Source organism: Leucoraja erinacea, chromosome 4 (assembly GCF_028641065.1).
Source record: "Leucoraja erinacea ecotype New England chromosome 4, Leri_hhj_1, whole genome shotgun sequence".
Classification (NCBI taxonomy): Eukaryota; Metazoa; Chordata; class Chondrichthyes; order Rajiformes; family Rajidae; genus Leucoraja; species Leucoraja erinaceus.
Window position 1 is genome coordinate 2,627,677 of NC_073380.1, and position 18,276 is coordinate 2,645,952.

The following is an 18,276-nucleotide window of genomic DNA, read 5'->3' on the forward strand; positions in this document are numbered from 1 at the left end:
TATAATTGCCGTATGTACAGAGGTGTAGTGAAAAACTTTGTCTTGCATGCTATCTAATGAAATCAGGTAACACTATACATAAATACAAGCCAAACTCAAGTACAATAGGTGGACCGAAGGGGAAAATACAGAGTGCAGAATATAGTTCTCAGCATTGTAGTGCATCAGTTCCAGAGAAAGTTGTGTCTGAAGAAGGGTCTCAACCCAAAATGTCACTTATTTCTTTAAGCCAGAGATGCTGCCTGACCCGCTGAGTTACTCCAGCACATTGTGTTTAGTTCCAGAGACAAAGTCCAGTGAGGTGAATTGGATAGTACCTTAGCTATGGAAGGACCATTCAGAAGCTGTAACTGAGTCTGATGGTGCACGCCTCAAGCTTCTGTTGCCCAATGGGAGAATTCTGGGCTAAAAGATCTTAGCATTAGTACGTAAATTGGTTTAGTACATAGAATAGTGCAGCAGAGGAACATGCCCATATGTGTGTCCTGACTGTAATATCAATCTAACCCCATCTGTCCATCTAATTCCCTGCCTATCCATGTCTGCACGATGGGATTTAATAGGGATAAGTCACCAGAACATTATTATTATGTTCCCAGGACAGGACTACCCTCAACCCAAGGTCTTGAAAGTGGTGGCACTGGAGATGTGGGATCGTTAGATGCAGGATCGCTAGATGCAGGAAGATTTTCCCGATGTTGGGGAAGTCCAGAACAAGGGGTCACAGTTTAAGGATAAGGGGGAAATCTTTTAGGACCGAGATGAGGAAAACATTTTTCACACAGAGAGTGGTGAATCTCTGGAATTCTCTGCCACAGAGGGTAGTTGAGGCCAGTTCATTGGCTATATTTAAGAGGGAGTTAGATGTGGCCCTTGTGGCTAAAGGGATCAGGGGGTATGGAGAAAAGGCAGGGATGGGATACTGAGTTGGATGATCAGCCATGATCATATTGAATGGTGGTGCAGGCTCGAAGGGCCGAATGGCCTACTCCTGCACCTAATTTCTATGTTTCTATGTTAGCTGCCAGATTGTACACTTCCACAGGTCCTGAGAGAGTTCTCATGGGTTGGAAGGTGCTTGGTCCCAGAGGCCCCATATCTCAGAGTGTGAATGCCCTGTCGCTGTCTCAAATAATAACCAAAGGAATCCGAGGCAAACGGTTCAAACCAGTTTATTTAAAACTACACAGATTTTAACAATGAGCTCTCCGCTCAGTTTAAAAACAAAGACATTTGACAAATTTTGCAGATCTTCTACGTAATCTCTCCTAAAAAAAAATCCTCATTTAAACGAGAGAATGGAAATATCCATGAATCTTTGTGTGGAAGCCAATGCCAACAACCATTGGCAATAACATCATCGTCTGCTGAAGTCTCCACCTGAAATAAAGGAATAAGCATTCAGTAAAGGTACACAAAAGTGCTGGAGAAACTCAGCGGGTGCAGCAGCATCTATGGAGTGAAGGAAATAGGCAACGTTTCGGGCCGAAACCCTTCTTCAGACTGATGAGGGGTGGGGGGTGGCGGAGAGAAGAAAGGAAAAAGGCGGAGGAGCCCGAGGGCTGGGGAAGGGGAGGAGGCAGCAAGGGCTAACAAAATAGGGAGAATTCAATGTTCATACCCCCAGGATGCAGACTACCCAAGCGGAATACGAGGTGCTGTTCCTTCAATTTCCAGTGTTGCTCGCTCTGGCCATGGAGGAGACCCAGGACAGAGAGGTCGGATACGGAATGGAAAGGGGAGTTGAAGTGCTGAGCCACCGGGAGGTCAGGATGGTTAATGCGGACCGAGCGGAGGTGTTTGGGGAAACGATCGCCTAACCTCAGTTTGGTCTCACCGATATAGATCTGCTGACATCTAGAGCAGCGGATGCAATAGGTGAGGTTGGAGGAGATGCAGGTGAACCTCTGTCGCACCTGGAACGACTGCTTGAGTCCTTGAATGGAGTCGAGGGGGGAGGTAAAGGGACAAGTGTAGCATCTCTTGCAGTTGCAACGGAAAGTGCCCGGGACGGGGGTGGTGCGGGAGGGAAGGGAAGAATTGACAAGGGAGTTGCGGAGGGAGCGGTCTTTGCGGAAGGCAGACATAGGGGGAGATGGGAAGATGTGGCGAGTGGTGGGGGTCACGTTGGAGGTGGCGAAACTGACGGAGGATTATTTGTATGTGACGGCTGGTGAAGTGAAAGGTGAGGACTAGGGCGACTCTGCCCTTGTTGTGAGTGCGGGGATGGGGAGAGAGAGCAGTGTTGCGGGGTATGGAAGAGACCCTGGTGCGAGCCTCATCTATGGTGGAGGAGGGGAACCCCGTTCCCTGAAGAGCGAGGACATTTCAGATGCCCTGGTGTGGAACGCCTCACCCTTTGAGCAGATGCAACGTAGACGGAGGAATTGGGAGTAGGGGATGTAGTCCTTACAGGAAGCAGGGTGGGAAGAAATGTAGTGCAGATAGCCATGGGAGTCAGTGGGTTTATAGTGTATGTCGGTCAGAAGTCGGTCCCCTGCGATGGAGATAGTGAGGTCAAGGAACAAAACGTCTGTCCATTCACTCCACAGATGCTGCCCGCTGGTGGGGGATGGAGGTGTGCTGAGTTCCATGCACATATTAAAACCATGTGCTTACTCATTGTAAGTATGTAGAGTGCTGGAGCCATACGGCATGGAAACAGGCCCTTCGGCCCAACTCATCCATGGTGACAAAAATACCCATCCAAGCTTGCATCATTTGCCCATAATATTGCTCTAAACATTTCCTACATATATATGTACCTGTCCAAATGCCTTTTAAATGTTGTTATAATACCCCTCAACTCCTTCCTCTGGCAGCTCATTCCATCCACCCACAATCCTCTGTGATTAAAGCTGCCCCTCGGGTTCCTATTAAATCTTTCTCCTCTCACCTGAAACCTATGTCTCTGGAGCGCAGAAGGTTAAGGGGGGGACTTGATAGAGGTCTTTAAAATGATGAGAGGGATAGACAGAGTTGACGTGGACAAGCTTTTCCCACTGAGAATAGGGAAGATACAAACAAGAGGACATGACTTCAGAATTAAGGGACAGAAGTTTAGGGGTAACATGAGGGGGAACTTCTTTACTCAGAGAGTGGTAGCGGTGTGGAATGAGCTTCCAGTGGAAGTGGTGGAGGCAGGTTCGTTGGTATCATTGAAAAATAAATTGGATAGGCATATGGATGAGAAGGGAATGGAGGGTTATGGTCTGAGTGCAGGTAGATGGGACTAGGGGAGAATAAGTTGTTCGGCACGGACTTGTAGGGCCGAGATGGCCTGTTTCCGTGCTGTAATTGTTATATGGTTGTTGATTCCTAAACTCTGGGTAAAAGACTGTACCTTCACCCTTTCAATTCCCGTCATTATTCTATACACATAAGTCCTCGCCTGCCCAACCTCTCCGTACAGACCAGGCCTTCGTGTCTTGGCAACGTCCTCATGGATCTCTGCCCTCTTTCCAGTATAACGGCATAATGACTGCCTTAACTACCTCCTCTGGCAGCTGGTTCCATATACCCGCCGCCCTCTGTATGAATGGCTTGCCCCTGAGGTTCCTATTATATCATTCCCCTCTCATCTTGAAACTATGGACTCTCGTTCTTGATTCCCCTGCCCTGGGTAAATGTATTCACCCAGTCAATGCCCTTCAGAGAGGTCAGGAACAGGACTAACTACTGCACCAGCATGCTGCTCCCAACCTTTATATCTCTTCATTATTTTGAGGCCAGAATTATTATTGTTACCTATTGCCTTTGTGTAAATTCATTCTCATTATCATAACTTTGCAAAATGTTATTAACCTCTGATGGTTTGAAGATAGGTTGACACAGACTGACCTTGGCAACTGCTACACTCGCAGCTGTGAATAACTGGCAGAACGATGGATTCCACGTCTCCGTTCTCACACTGCAAGTTGATGAACTGCACAGGGTTGTCGGGGTGCAGGCGGTAACTGCAGCACTCACACTGGCTCTGTAGGTATGGCTCCTGCAACAGAATCACCGCAAATCACACTAACCCAGAGCACATTCTGCAAATAACCAAGAACAGAGACAGCATCAATCCGTTGGTAGCAGGGAGGCTAGTCTTCAACTATCAGACATCAACCTCTAGTTTACCAGATATACACTGTGTTACTGCACTGGGTCGACAGAGTCCACCTTATCAGGCAGCCATGAGCGTTATGGTACCTAGTAGGTACTGTCCATCACATAGAAATGTAGAAACATAGAAAACAGGTGCAGGAGTAGGCCATTCGGCCCTTCGAGCCTGCACCGCCATTCAATATGATCATGGCTGATCATCCAACTTAGTATCCCGTACCTGCCTTCTCCCCATACCCTCTGATCCCTTTAGCCACAAGGGCCACATCTAACTCCCTCTTAAATATAGCCAATGAACTGGCCTCAACTACCCTCTGTGGCAGAGAGTTCCTGAGATTCACCACTCTCTGTGTGAAAAATGTTTTTCTCATCTCGGTCCTAAAGGATTTCCCCCTTATCCTCAAACTGTGACCCCTTGTTCTGGACTTCCCCAACATCGGGAACAATCTTCCTGCATCTAGCCTGTCCAACCCCTTAAGAATTTTGTAAGTTTCTATAAGATTCCCCCTCAATCTCCTAAATTCTAGAGAATACAAGCCGAGTCTATCCAGTCTTTCTTCATATGAAAGTCCTGACATCCCAGGAATCAGTCTGGTGAACCTTCTCTGTACTCCCTCTATGGCAAGAATGTCTTTCCTCAGATTTGGAGACCAAAACTGTATGCAATACTCCAGGTGTGGTCTCACCAAGACCCTGTACAACTGCAGTAGAACCTCCCTGCTCCTATACTCAAATCCTTTTGCTATGAATGCTAACATACCATTCGCTTTCTTCACTGCCTGCTGCACCTGCATGCCTACTTTCAATGACTGGTGTACCATGACACCCAGGTCTCGTTGCATCTCCCCTTTTCCTAATCGGCCACCATCACACTCCATCAGAACCAAACCGACTGAAAGCTTCCACAGACGTGGGAAGAGACATAAAGATTAGTGTAACCAAAGGTCAGTCTCACAAAAACAGGGTCTCTTACATTAAATAATGGAGACCACATAAATACAGGTGAGACGGGGGTTTGATCGGCTAAACAATAGGCCAGACACAAAAAGACAAATGGCAGTGAGATGAGGAGATGAATGTGAAATGTAAAGCCTGAAGGAAGGATGTAGGTGGAATGGGATGGTGAGGCAGAAGGGGAAAGGGGGGGGGGGGGGGGGGGGGGGGCAGGATTGTGGAAGAAGTGAATGCCCATCCATGTGGGACACAGGGAAGAGAGGGGGAAACAAAGAGGGAGAGAGATAACAAGGAATTAAAGATTGATCAGCCCATCAGTAGGGGGATCAATGGCAGAGTCTGTTGTAACAGCAGAGAAAACATTGAGAGCACTGAACAACCTAGACGTGCACAACACAACTCTTTACTGCATTTTATTTAGGATGTAACAAACAAAGTACATGAGGAAGAACGTGGAATATGTGACCTTTCAAAAAGCTTATATGATTCCCATATTAGCTTCCAACATTAGTTAATAACAGGAGATTGGTGACGAAGATACTGACCTAGATGTAGTTGGCTGACGTGAAGTAAAGAGTCACAATAAAAGGGTATTTTCCCCGAGTAGCAGGCCGCAGGCTTGTGTTGGTTCTGTGCTCTTCAGTCCCTGTTGCCTTCACACCTGACACACTGCCTGGCGGTAAGAGAGAATGTGTGTGTGTGTGCGTGCGTGCGTGTGTGTGTGTGTGGGATGGAGTGGTGAGTGTTCCTGATGGTGTAGCAGTGGTCAAGTGGTTTGGGCCCTCAGGTGTTGATGGAAGTTTGGCAGATACCACCACAAACTGGCTTGGTCGAAGTGTCCACATTAACGTTGAAGGCGTTGGGATTGACATATTGGGCCTGTGGATCATGGCTCCCAATTCCTCAAGTGTTAGTTTGACATCTGCCTGAGGAGGGTTGTGGATAGAAGTCAGGATGGCGGTGGAGAACTCTAGATGTTCCCTGTCGGGAGGAGCAGGAATTGGACAAGAGGCAGACCCCTGACGTCAACGTGCTGTCCACGCAGCGGATGGAGAAACATGGGGTTCAGAGAGTTGGGGGTGAGGCACCGTCTCTGTGAAACAGTACACAGCAGTTCCTCGATACAGTGCTTCCGATACAGTGGCCTTTCTCATGGGTCTTTCTTGTTGTCCAGTGAGTGAACCCGGAGGATGTCGGGGGGCGCATGCCCCAAGGCTTCAGTCTCCCCAGAGTCCACACTTGGTACAATGGAGGCCTCCCTGACACTTCCAGGTGCTGGGGGTCAGGCCTACTGAATCCATCGGGTTCGGTGGACGATCGTAAATTTGTTTGGGCATTTAAATGTTTCTCTAGTGCTCATGGCTGCCAGCTGCATCTTCCTGTACGTGAATGGACGTATCCTGCAACGAATCGCCTCTCTCCACCACCATTTCTTTGCATTCTTTCCAGTTTAAGTCATGCCAATAAACTAACTAAAACCAACTTACTTACTAAAATGGCATCCTTCCTATAGCAGCGTGACCAGAACTGCTCACGATACTCCCAAGTGCGGCCTCACCAACAACTGCAACTCGTACTCAATCCCCTGATGAATTAAGGCATGCATGCCAAATGCCTTCTTTACCACCTCAGTTCACAATGGCCACCTAAATTTCCCAGTTGCCATCTATTTTAAATTCCCTTTGCATTCTCACACTGACCTGTCTGTTTTGGCTGTCTCCAAGTTAGAGGAACAACACCTCATATTCCACACGAGTGGTCTACACACCATCAACATGAACAATTTCAGGTCACCTTGCCCTCTCACCCTATCTACCCTAGTCCTCCCACACAATCCTTCTTCCCAGAGTACGCGCAGCCCACTTCCACCTTGTTCCTTTCCTCTCCCCGCACCTACTCTATCCGAGGTTACGGGGAGAAGGCAGGAGAATAGGGTTGAGAGGAAAAGATAGATCAGCCGTGATTGACTGGCAGAGTAGACTTGATGGGCCGAATGGCCCAATTCTGTTTCTATTACTAATGAACATGCTCATCAGCCACACATTGCTTCCACGTGATCCACATCTATAGCTCACCCCACCCCTCCCCTCCCTTTGGCCTTCCCACTCCCACCATTATTTGGTTCCACTCCTCACCTTCCTTTCCCATCAGTTTCCAGAATCTGCAGCCTTGTGTTCCCCACTCATTATCTCCCAGCCTCGGTCACTATCTCCACCCTTCCCCCTCTCACCAGAACCCTTACCTCCTCATATGCATCCACCTGCATCCCTTGCCAACTCTTGCCCACCCCTCTCTTGTCCACTCCACCAGGCTAGATGAAGGGTCTTGATCTGAAATGTTGATGTCCAATCCCTCCACAGATGCTGCCAGAACCGCTGAGTTCCTTTTATTGCTGTAGATCCAGTATCTATATTCTTGTGCTCCTTCTATCATTACTAGAGTCTCCTCTATCCCAAACTTTACCGAGAGTCCTTACCTCTGGGATGACTTGAACTTGGGACAGGCAGCTCCCGGTGCAGGAGTTGACCAGCACGTTCTCCAGCCGGCAATGACCCTTGGATATGTTCCGCATTTCGGTGTAACGTAGACACATTGTGGAGGAATCATCTAGCAATGGAGATTATATAGTTACAAAATATGTCAGGACTAAGATCTGAGAATTAAAAGAGAGGGTGAGGCAGAGAGAAAGAGATATAGAGAATGGGAATGCCAGCAATGCAAGGGGAAAGTCTGCAGTTAATGGCAAGGGCCTTAACAGCATTGATGTATACAGGAATCTTTTGGTTCACAGAGTGGTGAGTCTGTGGAATTCTCTGCCTCAGAGGACGGTTCTCTGGATGCTTTCAAGAGAGAGCTAGATAGGGCTTTTAAAAGTAGGGAGTCAGGGGATGTGGGGAGAAGGCAGGAACGGGGTACTGATTTGGGATGGTCAGCTATGATCACATTGAATGGCGGTGCTGGCTCGAAGGGCCAAATGGCCTACTCCTGCACCTATTGTCTATTGTCTATTGTCCATGTCCATAGCACCTGAAAGTGGCAACACAAGTAGATAGAGTGGTAAATAAAGCATAGGGTATGTTTGCCTTCATTGGTCGGGGCATTGAGTACAAGAGTCAGGAAGTCTAGTTGCAACTCTACAGGACTTTGGTTAGGCTCAACTGTGGCAGTTCTGGTCGCCCATTACAGGAAGCAAGTGAGGCTTTAGGGAGGGTGCATAAGAGTTTTGCCAGAATGCTGCCTGGGTTGGAGATCTATTATCTATAGGGAGAGGTTAGACAAAGCTGAATTGTTTTCAATGGAACATTGGTTCTGAAGGAGAGACCCAATGGAAGTGTATAAAATGATGAGAGGTATAGATAGGGTAAACAGCCAGTACCTTTCTACCAGGGTGGAAGAGGCTTTCAGATAGATATATGGATATATAGGGAATGGAGGGGCATAGATCATGTGCAGGCATCATGCTTGACATGAACGCGGTGGGCTGAGAGGCCTGTTCCTGTACTGTACTGTTCTATGGTTTATGTAGAGAAGTAGAGAGTGAGAAAGAAACTGAGTGAAGGCAGACAGAGAGGAAACAGGAGATGAGAAGAGCAGACAGACATAGGAACAAAAAGATTTGTTTAGTTACGAGATACAGCGCAGAATCTGTGCTGACTAGTGATCCCTGTGCACTAACACAATACTCCACACTGGGAACAATTTACAATTATTACTGAAGTCAATTAACCTACAAACCTGTGCGTGTTTAGAGCGTGGGAGTAAACCGCAGCACCCTGAGAAAATCCACGCGGTCACGGGGAGAATGTACAAACTCCGTACAGACAGCATCCGTAGTCAGGATTGAACCCGGGTCTCTGGCGCTGTGAGGCAGCAACACTACTGCTGCGACACCGTGTCGCCCCAAGATGGTGGGAGAAAATCTGTGCCAGAGAAACATCAAACACGGATATAGGGAAAGGGGAGAGCAAGGGGCAGGGGAAAAGATGTGCAGTGTCACAGGCAGTAGAGCTGTCTTTCTTGCTGCTCCAGTGACCCAGGTGCTGACGATGTGGAGTTTGCACATTCTCATTGTGACTATTTGGGCTTTTCAATGCCTGCTCCAATTTAGTCCCATGTAAATGATTGTTGCAAATTGCCCCAAGTTTGTGAGTGAGTTGTAGAATTGGGGATGTTGATGGGAATGTGAAGAGAATATTGATGTGGGATTAGTGTGAAGGGGTCTTTGATGATGGCCATGGGTTGATGGTCAGTGTAGTAGCCATTTAGCTTAACTTGGTATGTGATAACTAAAACCAGTTGCCATTAAATTGTATCTGCCTGTAATTATGTGGGTGGGATTTATACGTAGTCTGAGGTGTGGTTTGCTGCTGGGATTCTGGCGCAGATTCCCAAGGAGTTCAGTTTAGTTTGATGAAGATCGGGAAGAGAGATCGTTTTGACCATGCACGAGCATCACCATGAGTGTGATTGAAATGTACTTCTACAAGAAGAAGCTTTTATGAATTATCTTACTGTTTTTACTTCTACAATAAAGAAACTATTCATCAAGAGACTGTTTTAGGAAGATTTATCTATCGACGGCATTGAATGTCTCGTGCGTGCGTATCGATTACCTTCTGATCCACGGTCATCAATTAAAGTGACTGAGGACTAAATCCTTGAGATGATATAAAATCTGTCACTGCAGCAGTGTTTTGCTGTATCATCCTGTTACATATATTTTTATTTGCTGGTTTAACTTACCAGGCACTTCCTTTCTGCAGACAGGACAACATTGCCCAGGATCCACTACTTTCACATAGCCCTGAAATCATCAAAACAATGTATTTTACTCAATGCTTTAAACAGTGTTCAGTACTGTTGAACCAGAGAGTCACAGTGAAAACCATTCGTCCAATGTGTCTGGTAGCTTGTTGCTGGAGTAATCCTGTCCAAAGTCTACTGTGCCACACTGTGCTAGTGGCTGCCACCTTTCCAATTGTGAATGACAGGAGCGGGCATGTACACCTGATGCCCTGCTCTCGTTCCAGACGAGACTCACAGCTGTTTAGAAGCTGAGAAACATAGAAAATAGGTGCAGGAGTAGGCCATTCAACCCTGAGCCAGCACCTCCATTCAATATAATCAATATGATCAGAGGAGATTTACTAGAATGTTGCCTGGGTTTCAGCAACTAAGTTACAGAGAAAGATTGAACAAGTTAGGGCTTTATTCTTTGGAGTGCAGAAGGTTAAGGGGGGACTTGATAGAGGTCTTTAAAATGATGAGAGGGATAGACAGAGTTGACGTGGATAAGCTTTTCCCACTGAGAGTAGGGAAAATTCAAACAAGAGGACATGACTTGAGAATTAAGGGACAGAAGTTTAGGGGTAACATGAGGGGGAACTTCTTTACTCAGAGAGTGGTGGCTGTGTGGAATGAGCTTCCAGTGAAGGTGGTGGAGGCAGGTTCGTTTTTATTTAAAAATAAATTGGATAATTATATGGACGGGAAAGGAATGGAGGGTTATGGTCTGAACGCAGGTGTATGGGACTAGGGGAGAATACGTGTTCAGCACGGACTAGAAGGGTCGAGATGGCCTGTTTCCGTGCTGTAATTGTTATATGGTTATATGATCATGGCAGATCATCCTGAATCAGTAGGTACACAAAAATGCTGGAGAAACTCAGCGGGTGCAGCAGCATCAATGGAGCGAAGGAAATAGGCAACGTTTCGGGCCGAAACCCTTCTTCCGGAATCAGTACCCTGTTCCTGCTTTCTCCCCATATCCCTTGATTCCGTTAGCCCTAACAGTTATATCTAACTGACTAACTCTCTCTTGAACACATCCAGTGAATTGGACAGCCACCTCACTCGAGACTATTCATCAGACCATCAGAATTAGCACAAGACTGGCTCACCTGCCTCCTTGAACTTGCTGTTCTATTTATCTTCTCTCATCTCCCATCTCAACTCCTTTTTCCTGCATTATTCCCACATTGTGTGATTAAACTAAAAACTGTTGCAAATTGCCCCATCTCTGAGTGGTTGAATCGGAGTGTTGATGGGAATGTGAAGAGAATCTTAATGTAGGATTAGTGTTAGATGGAAACATAGAAACATAGAAACATAGAAATTAGGTGCAGGAGTAGGCCATTCGGCCCTTCGAGCCTGCACCGCCATTCAGTATGATCATGGCTGATCATCCAACTCAGTTTCCCGTACCTGCCTTCTCTCCATACCCTCTGATCCCCTTAGCCACAAGGGCTACATCTAACTCCCTCTTAAATATAGCCAATGAACTGGCCTTAACTACCCTCTGTGGCAGAGAGTTCCAGAGATTCACCACTCTCTGTGTAAAAAAAGTTCTCCTCATCTCGGTTTTAAAGGATTTCCCCCTTATCCTTAAGCTGTGACCCCTTGTCCTGGACTTCCCCAACATCGGGAACAATCTTCCTGCATCTAGCCTGTCCAACCCCTTAAGAATTTTGTAAGTTTCTATAAGATCCTCTCTCAATCTCCCAAATTCTAGAGAGTATAAACCAAGTCTGTCTAGTCTTTCTTCATAAGACAGTCCTGACATCCCAGGAATCAGTCTGGTGAACCTTCTCTGCACTCCCTCTATGGCAATAATGTCCTTCCTCAGATTTGGAGACCAAACCTGTACGCAATACTCCAGGTGTGGTCTCACCAAGACCCTGTACAAATGCAGTAGAACCTCCCTGCTCCTATACTCAAATCCTTTTGCTATGAAAGCCAACATACCATTCGCTTTCTTTACTGCCTGCTGCACCTGCATGCCTACCTTCAATGACTGGTGTACCATAACACCCAGGTCTCGCTGCATCTCCCCCTTTCCCAATCGGCCACCATTTAGATAATAGTCTACTTCCCCAGCACCGATGTCAGGCTAACTGGTCTATAATTCCCTGTTTTCTCTCTCCTGCCTTCCTTAAAAAATGGGATAACATTAGACTAAGAAGGAGGTAGTGTTGGGGCTCTTGAAGAGCATAAACGTAGATAAATCCATAGCTCCCTGAAAGTGGCAACACAAGAAGATAGAGTTGGAAAGATCCCATGTGGTATGCTTGTCATGTGGTCGGGGCATTCTGAAAAAGCCGACCAATTCTGACCTATTCCCATTTGCCTGCATTTGGCCCAAATTGCTCCAAAGCTTGGCTATCCATTCTGGCCTGTCCATTACAGGAAGAAAGTTGGCTTTGTACCCGCTTCTACAGCTCCTGTTACTAGAATGCTTGTTCCAGTACGAACATATTACTACAGGAAGAAGTTGGATTGCTCCCTCTGGTACGCCTCTGGTTGTAGACCTGAGACTGTGGAAGTATATAAAATTATCAATCCTATAGACACGTCATCCACTTTTACACAGGCCCAAATGTATGCCAGAGCGATAGCCTTAAGTTACAGCTGATCATGAGGTGTCCCAACTTTGTACTCAATGTCACGTGTAGGAGGTAGAGTGAACAGTTTTGTTTGTGGCGTGATCCCAGTTCGAGGGAACCATTGTACTGTACTCCCAGATCTCTGTACAGATACACTCTCCAGGGAGTAATGTTACTGTGCAAGTTAAAGTCCTGGTTTAACAAGGTGCAACACTTCAAACTAGCATTCTGAGGGCCCCTGTTTAACTTAGGAAATGTGAACGGAAACCTCTGGAGTGTTTGCGCCCCACCCATGGTTGCCGTGCGGTTCCCGGACGTGGATACATGTAGTTGGAGTTTTAGGTTTTGGATAGCAGGTATGGATATGCACAAAAACCTGGAGAGATATGGAAACCTTGGGTGGGGGCAAATCTGGTTTGGTTTAGGTTTCATGTGCGGTTTCCAGACATTGACGGGGCTGTTCCTGTGCATTTGCTCTTCTATGCTCTAACTACCCTTTGATTCCTGCCTTCAAACCAATTTTGAGTCCAAATGGCTAGCTCACCTTGGTTCGATGTGATGTTACGTTCCAGCCAAGCCTTGGTGTCACCTTGTTACAAACTACTAACCATCCAATGCCCTACATTGTCACCAAAATCATTAAAAACGCATGTGATTAGACACATTAGTTTACCCTGCCTGACCCTGCAGCTCGTGACTGGCCACAGAGAAACGGAGAAGCTACCCGACACAATACGTGGAAATGGATACTTTGCATTTGTTTTCACGAAAGAGAAGAACTTGGAGCACAGTGAGATCAGGGTGAAGACGAAGTGTCTCGACTCGAAACATCACTCATTCAATCTCTGCAGTGATGCAGCCCACCCTGCTGAGTTACTCCAACACCTTTTCATCTGATCCTGTCTGATCCTGCTTCTCAAACCCACCCATCCTGCCTGCTCCCCCCTTCCCAGATAACCGCAACTTTCAGAGCCACCCCAGCTCTTCGGGAAGTCACCTGTGAGTACCGAAAACGCAAATATCCGCGCAAGGGCCTCGGTGAGAAAAAGTGTGTTAACTCATCTCCGTTCTAAAAGCTTACCCTTATTCTTAAACTGTTACCCCTGGTTCGGACTACCCCAACATCGGGAGTGGTGAATCCTGCCTGGAACGTCCCTGCCTTAATAAGGTATGTTGAGGCCATCCCCATTGGCTATATTTAAAAGAGGGAGTATAGATGTGGCCCTTGTCGCTAAAGGGATCAGGGGGTATGGAGAGAAGGCAGGTACAGGATACTGGTGAACCTACGATCAGCCCTGATCATATTGAATGGCGGTGCAGGCTCGAAGGGACCAAAATGGCCTACTCCTGCACTGTTTTCTATGTTTATACACATTTACGTGGTTTAAAAACACACATTCCTCTTCTTCGTTAATTCATACATGGTCTAAAACACCACATCTGCTCTGCCTCAGTTCCTTCTATGATCTTCCCCTCAGTGAAAATACGATGAGCAGTTTTACCCTTAATATTTCATTGTACTTCCCCTTTTCCCAACTGAACATGCATTTAGATAATCTCTCCCTAGTTCCTACTTTGAATTTTGCTACCAAAGTGACATATCTGTTCTCTCCCTATACATTTATCCACTTTTATTGGCATTCAAACTGCAGGTTTGCCATGCATTCCTAGTCACTTACAATACCAAAAAAACCCAGGACAAACACATTAACACAATTTACACAATCATCACAGTTCACAGTGAATCTCCAGCATCTCCTCACTGTGATGGAAGGTAAAAGTCTTATCTCTTCCTTTTCTTCTTCTCCTGCGGTCCAGCAGTCCAACTGCAACGTCGAGGCGACTGGGGCTCACGATGCTAAAGCCCCCGTGAGTCCCGCGGGAGGAGTTGTGGTTGCGGGAGCTTCGAAAAGCGGTCTCCCACCAGGGACCTGCGAGCTCCCGATGTTCCTGTCCACCGGGCCTGCGGCCGGAGCCTCCGAAGCTCCGAAGTCGGGTCGTAGCCGCGCGCCACCACAGCTCTCCACTCTCCGAAGTCGGCCAGCTCCGCGATGTCGGGTCCGCAGGCTCCGCGACTGGAGCCCTCAGGTTAGTTCTGGTTGGAGGCCACCACTGGCTCCACGATGTTAGGCCCAATGACACCGGAGACCCGACAGGGAAAACGTCGGATCCCCCGTACAGGGAAGAGATTAAACAGTTCTCCCCCCACCACCCACATATACACAACTAAAAAATAATAAAAACTAGAATCAAAAACATACATTTAACGAGACAAAATTAAAAAAACAGACGGACTGCAGTCGAGCCGCTGCGTTAGGCACCGCCACACTCCAATGACTCCACAAGGAGGAAAGAGGAGTGGAAGGAGAAGCCAGAGGAAAGGTTCTGCATCAAGGGGGTTTAATGGTCATCAGTTCCAAAAAATGGGACAATTACAGTTTTACTTGCAGCAGCATAACAGGCCTGTAAACACAGTCATCGTAGATAACATCATACATATACAAACAATTCAATAAATGAACAGAATGAGAACGGGACATTTTCTTACCTCAAGGCAGTATAGTGGTGGACACCCAGCAGAACAAACCTTTCTTCCATTGAGACATCGACACTGTTCACAACCATCTGCCCATTCGTACCCTGGCTGCAAGAGAAGCAAGACTGTTACTCCCCATCACAAATGAAACATGGCAATGTATCGGAGAATAACAGGTGGAGACAGACTGCTTGCAAAACAGAGAGAGTTAAGGGAAGATAGGCACAAAATGCTGGAGTGACCCAACGGGTCGAGACCCTTCTTCAGACAGAGAGTCCGGGGAAAGGGGAGCGACAGATATAGACGGTGATACAGAGAGGTATAGAACAAAGAAATGAAAGATATGAAAAAAAGTAAAGATGATCAAAGAAGCAGTCCATTGTTAGCTGTGGGCTCGATGAAAACCAGTTACCTGGATGAAAAACAACTCACCAGGATGCCAGTGAAACTAGTACAATGACTACGGTGGGGGAGGGACGGAGAGAGAGGGAATGCAAGGGTTACTTGAAGTCAGAAAAATCAATATTTATACCACTGGGTTGCAAGGTACCCGAAGCGAAATACGAGGTGGTGTTCCTCCAATTTGCATTTGGCCTCACTCTGACAATGGAGGAGGCACAGGACAGGGAGGTCAGTGTGGGAAGGGGAGGTAAAGTGTTTGGCAAAAAGAAGTAACAGAATCACACAGCACAGAAACAGGCCCATCGGCCCAACTCGTCCATGTTGACCAAGATGTCCCATGAAAACTATCCTTTTCTATCATAATCCCCGTCCAAAGTCAATAAGTTCCTGAAGTCAGTAATCAGTTGTGTGGTTTGCTGGTGTTGAGAGGAGGATTCTGGCACTATTCAATCAGATTTTCAATCTCCCTCCTCTCCACAGATTCATCATTACCCACCAATGGTGGGATCATAGGTGAATTTAACCTATGCATGAGTTCTTGATTCTTCTATCATGGGAAAAATTCTTTGTGCTTTCACTCTTTCCCCCCTCATTATTGTATACACCTCAATAAGATCACGTCTCATGCCTCTTGCACTGCTAGGAATAAAGTCATAGAATGTTCTTCCTGTTCCTATAGGTCAGGCCTCGGAGTCCTGGCAACCTTCTTGTGAATCGTCTCTGCACTCTTTCCAGCTTAATGACATCCTTCCTATAGCAGGATGACGGAAACCGAACACAACACTCCAAGTACATCCTCAGCAAGTTTTAACAATAATGATAGCGGAACTTGAAGGCAGAAACGGGGCCTGATTGGGGATGATCAGCCATGTAATGTACTCATGTGTGTGACAGCCACCTTTCACAAGAATCTCAGGTTTCCAGCTGCTGGAAAGAGCCATGAAAGAGCCGTCATATTTGCAGTGCGGCCATGTTTCCCACGTGTCCCAAAGATTTTACTTTGGAGTCACGGGGAGTGGCTTTGTGAAGAAGGGTTCAGCCGCACATTGGGGGATGAGCTGGCAACCACCAGTGCCTCGAATTATTCTTGCTCTTCACAGACCAGCTCGAGACCCGAGTTAATGGAAGACCGAGAGAACCTTGCGCCATACTGTCACAAGCAGGGGGGCTTGCGAGACCAGACTCGTTGCCTGAGAGCTGCGGAGGCTTGCCGTATGTAGTCTGTCAGGCCCAGTCAAGTCGGGCCTACTTCCAGGAGAGAGCTTGCTCCCAAGTTGGAGAAGTTGCTAAAGACGTGGTCAACAGGTGATGGATGTCTCAGCAGATGGTTGCAAGGCTGCAGAACCAGGGTGAGCCGGGTCAGGAAGATTATATTTTGTCCCCAAAGACAGCAGGGGGCCAAATGGGGGTTATGGAGTGAGCTCGAGCACAGGAACTGAAGGTGCAGAGAGTGCTCAAATTGTTAGCAGCAGGGATTTTCCAGAATATTGGATCGGGGCACGACAGGATGCTCTGGGACTCTTCTGTAGTGCACAATTTGAGATTAACGGCCTCAGGAAAAGTGCCATAGGTCCAGTTATTCACCCGAAATTTGCGGCGTTATGCAAGCCGAATAATGTCCAGTTGCCCAATTTGTTGTTCGGGGAGAACCTTGCTAAGAGAGTAAAGGAACTGGACGAGGAGGCGAAAACAGTCGGTCTCATAAAAATGCCATCAACTGGCCAAATGGGGAAAAGGTTTTTCACTTATCGACGGGGAGCATTCACAGGGACTGGTGAGGGAACGAGTCGTTCATTTACCACCTCACGACCCTGGTATCCAGCTACAGGCACTAAGGCTAAGATGACGTTCCCAACGAGGGGCCGGAGGCAGCAAGCCCAGCCAGCTAATGTGCAGATAAGAGATGAAGCTCTTCCAGGAAGTAAGTTAAGTGGTGAAGATGTCCAAGTTGGGGGCAGGTTACACTTGTTTCTCAAAGAATGGCAAGAGATAACATCAGACCCTTTTCTGTTGGGTAGTATAGAGGGTTCAGATTGAATTCTGCCCTACTGTGTGTCTACCCATTCAGCATGTCCCATATCGGACACTCGTGTTTTCACACAAAGAGAATATACTAATACAGGCTGAACTTGAGAATTTGTGTAAAAAAGGTGTAATTGAGGAAATGGTTCAGCAAGCCCATCAGTTTGTGTCAAGTATATTTCCAAAAGCTAAAAAAGAAGGGGGGGTGTAGAATCATTCTAGACCTAACAAGCCTCAACCCGTTATATGGCAAGCATAGATCTCAAGGATGCTTATTACTCAGTGTCTGTTCATTGGGATGATAGGAGATTTTTGAAGTTTAGCTGGATGGATCAATTGTGGCAATTCAAAGCTTTGCCTAATGGTTTAACCTCAGCTCCGAGATTGTATACCAAATTGTTAAAACCAATTCTTGGCTTACTCCGAACTAAGGGTCATGTGGTAATGGCCTATTTGGATGACATTTTTATTGTAGGAAACAATCGGGAGGCAGCTGAATCATCAGTCAGCTGATAAAATCACTTTTGAACAATTGGGGTTCGTTATCCACCCAGAGAAGTCCAAATTAACACCAGTGATTGATTACTTGGGGTTCACCATTAACTCAGATCAGATGCTAGTGACTCTGCCAAGTGATAAAAGGCAGCAGTTAATTGAAGAGTGTGTCAAGCTGCTAGAGAAACAACTACCTTCAATTAGACCAATATTATCTAAATGGTGGCCGATTGGGAAAGGGGGAGATGCAGCGAGACCTGGGTGTCATGGTACACCAGTCATTGAAGGTAGGCATGCAGGTGCAGCAGGCAGTAAAGCAAGCGAATGGTATGTTAGCTTTCATTGCAAAAGGATTTGAGTATAGGAGCAGGGAGGTTC

General features: G+C 46.8%; 1 protein-coding gene across 1 annotated transcript in view; it reads right to left on the reverse strand.

Annotated features, from left to right (window-relative positions):
* Positions 1 to 1,067: 1,067 nt before the first annotated feature.
* sspo (SCO-spondin) overlaps positions 1,068 to 18,276 on the reverse strand; it is a 214,785-nt gene continuing 197,576 nt past the window's right edge. Inside the window, 5 exon segments of the mRNA XM_055633417.1 lie at positions 1,068 to 1,380; positions 3,841 to 3,991; positions 7,538 to 7,668; positions 9,805 to 9,865; positions 14,992 to 15,087. Coding sequence (XP_055489392.1) covers positions 1,358 to 1,380; positions 3,841 to 3,991; positions 7,538 to 7,668; positions 9,805 to 9,865; positions 14,992 to 15,087 — 462 coding nt within the window. The 3' untranslated portion in view covers positions 1,068 to 1,357.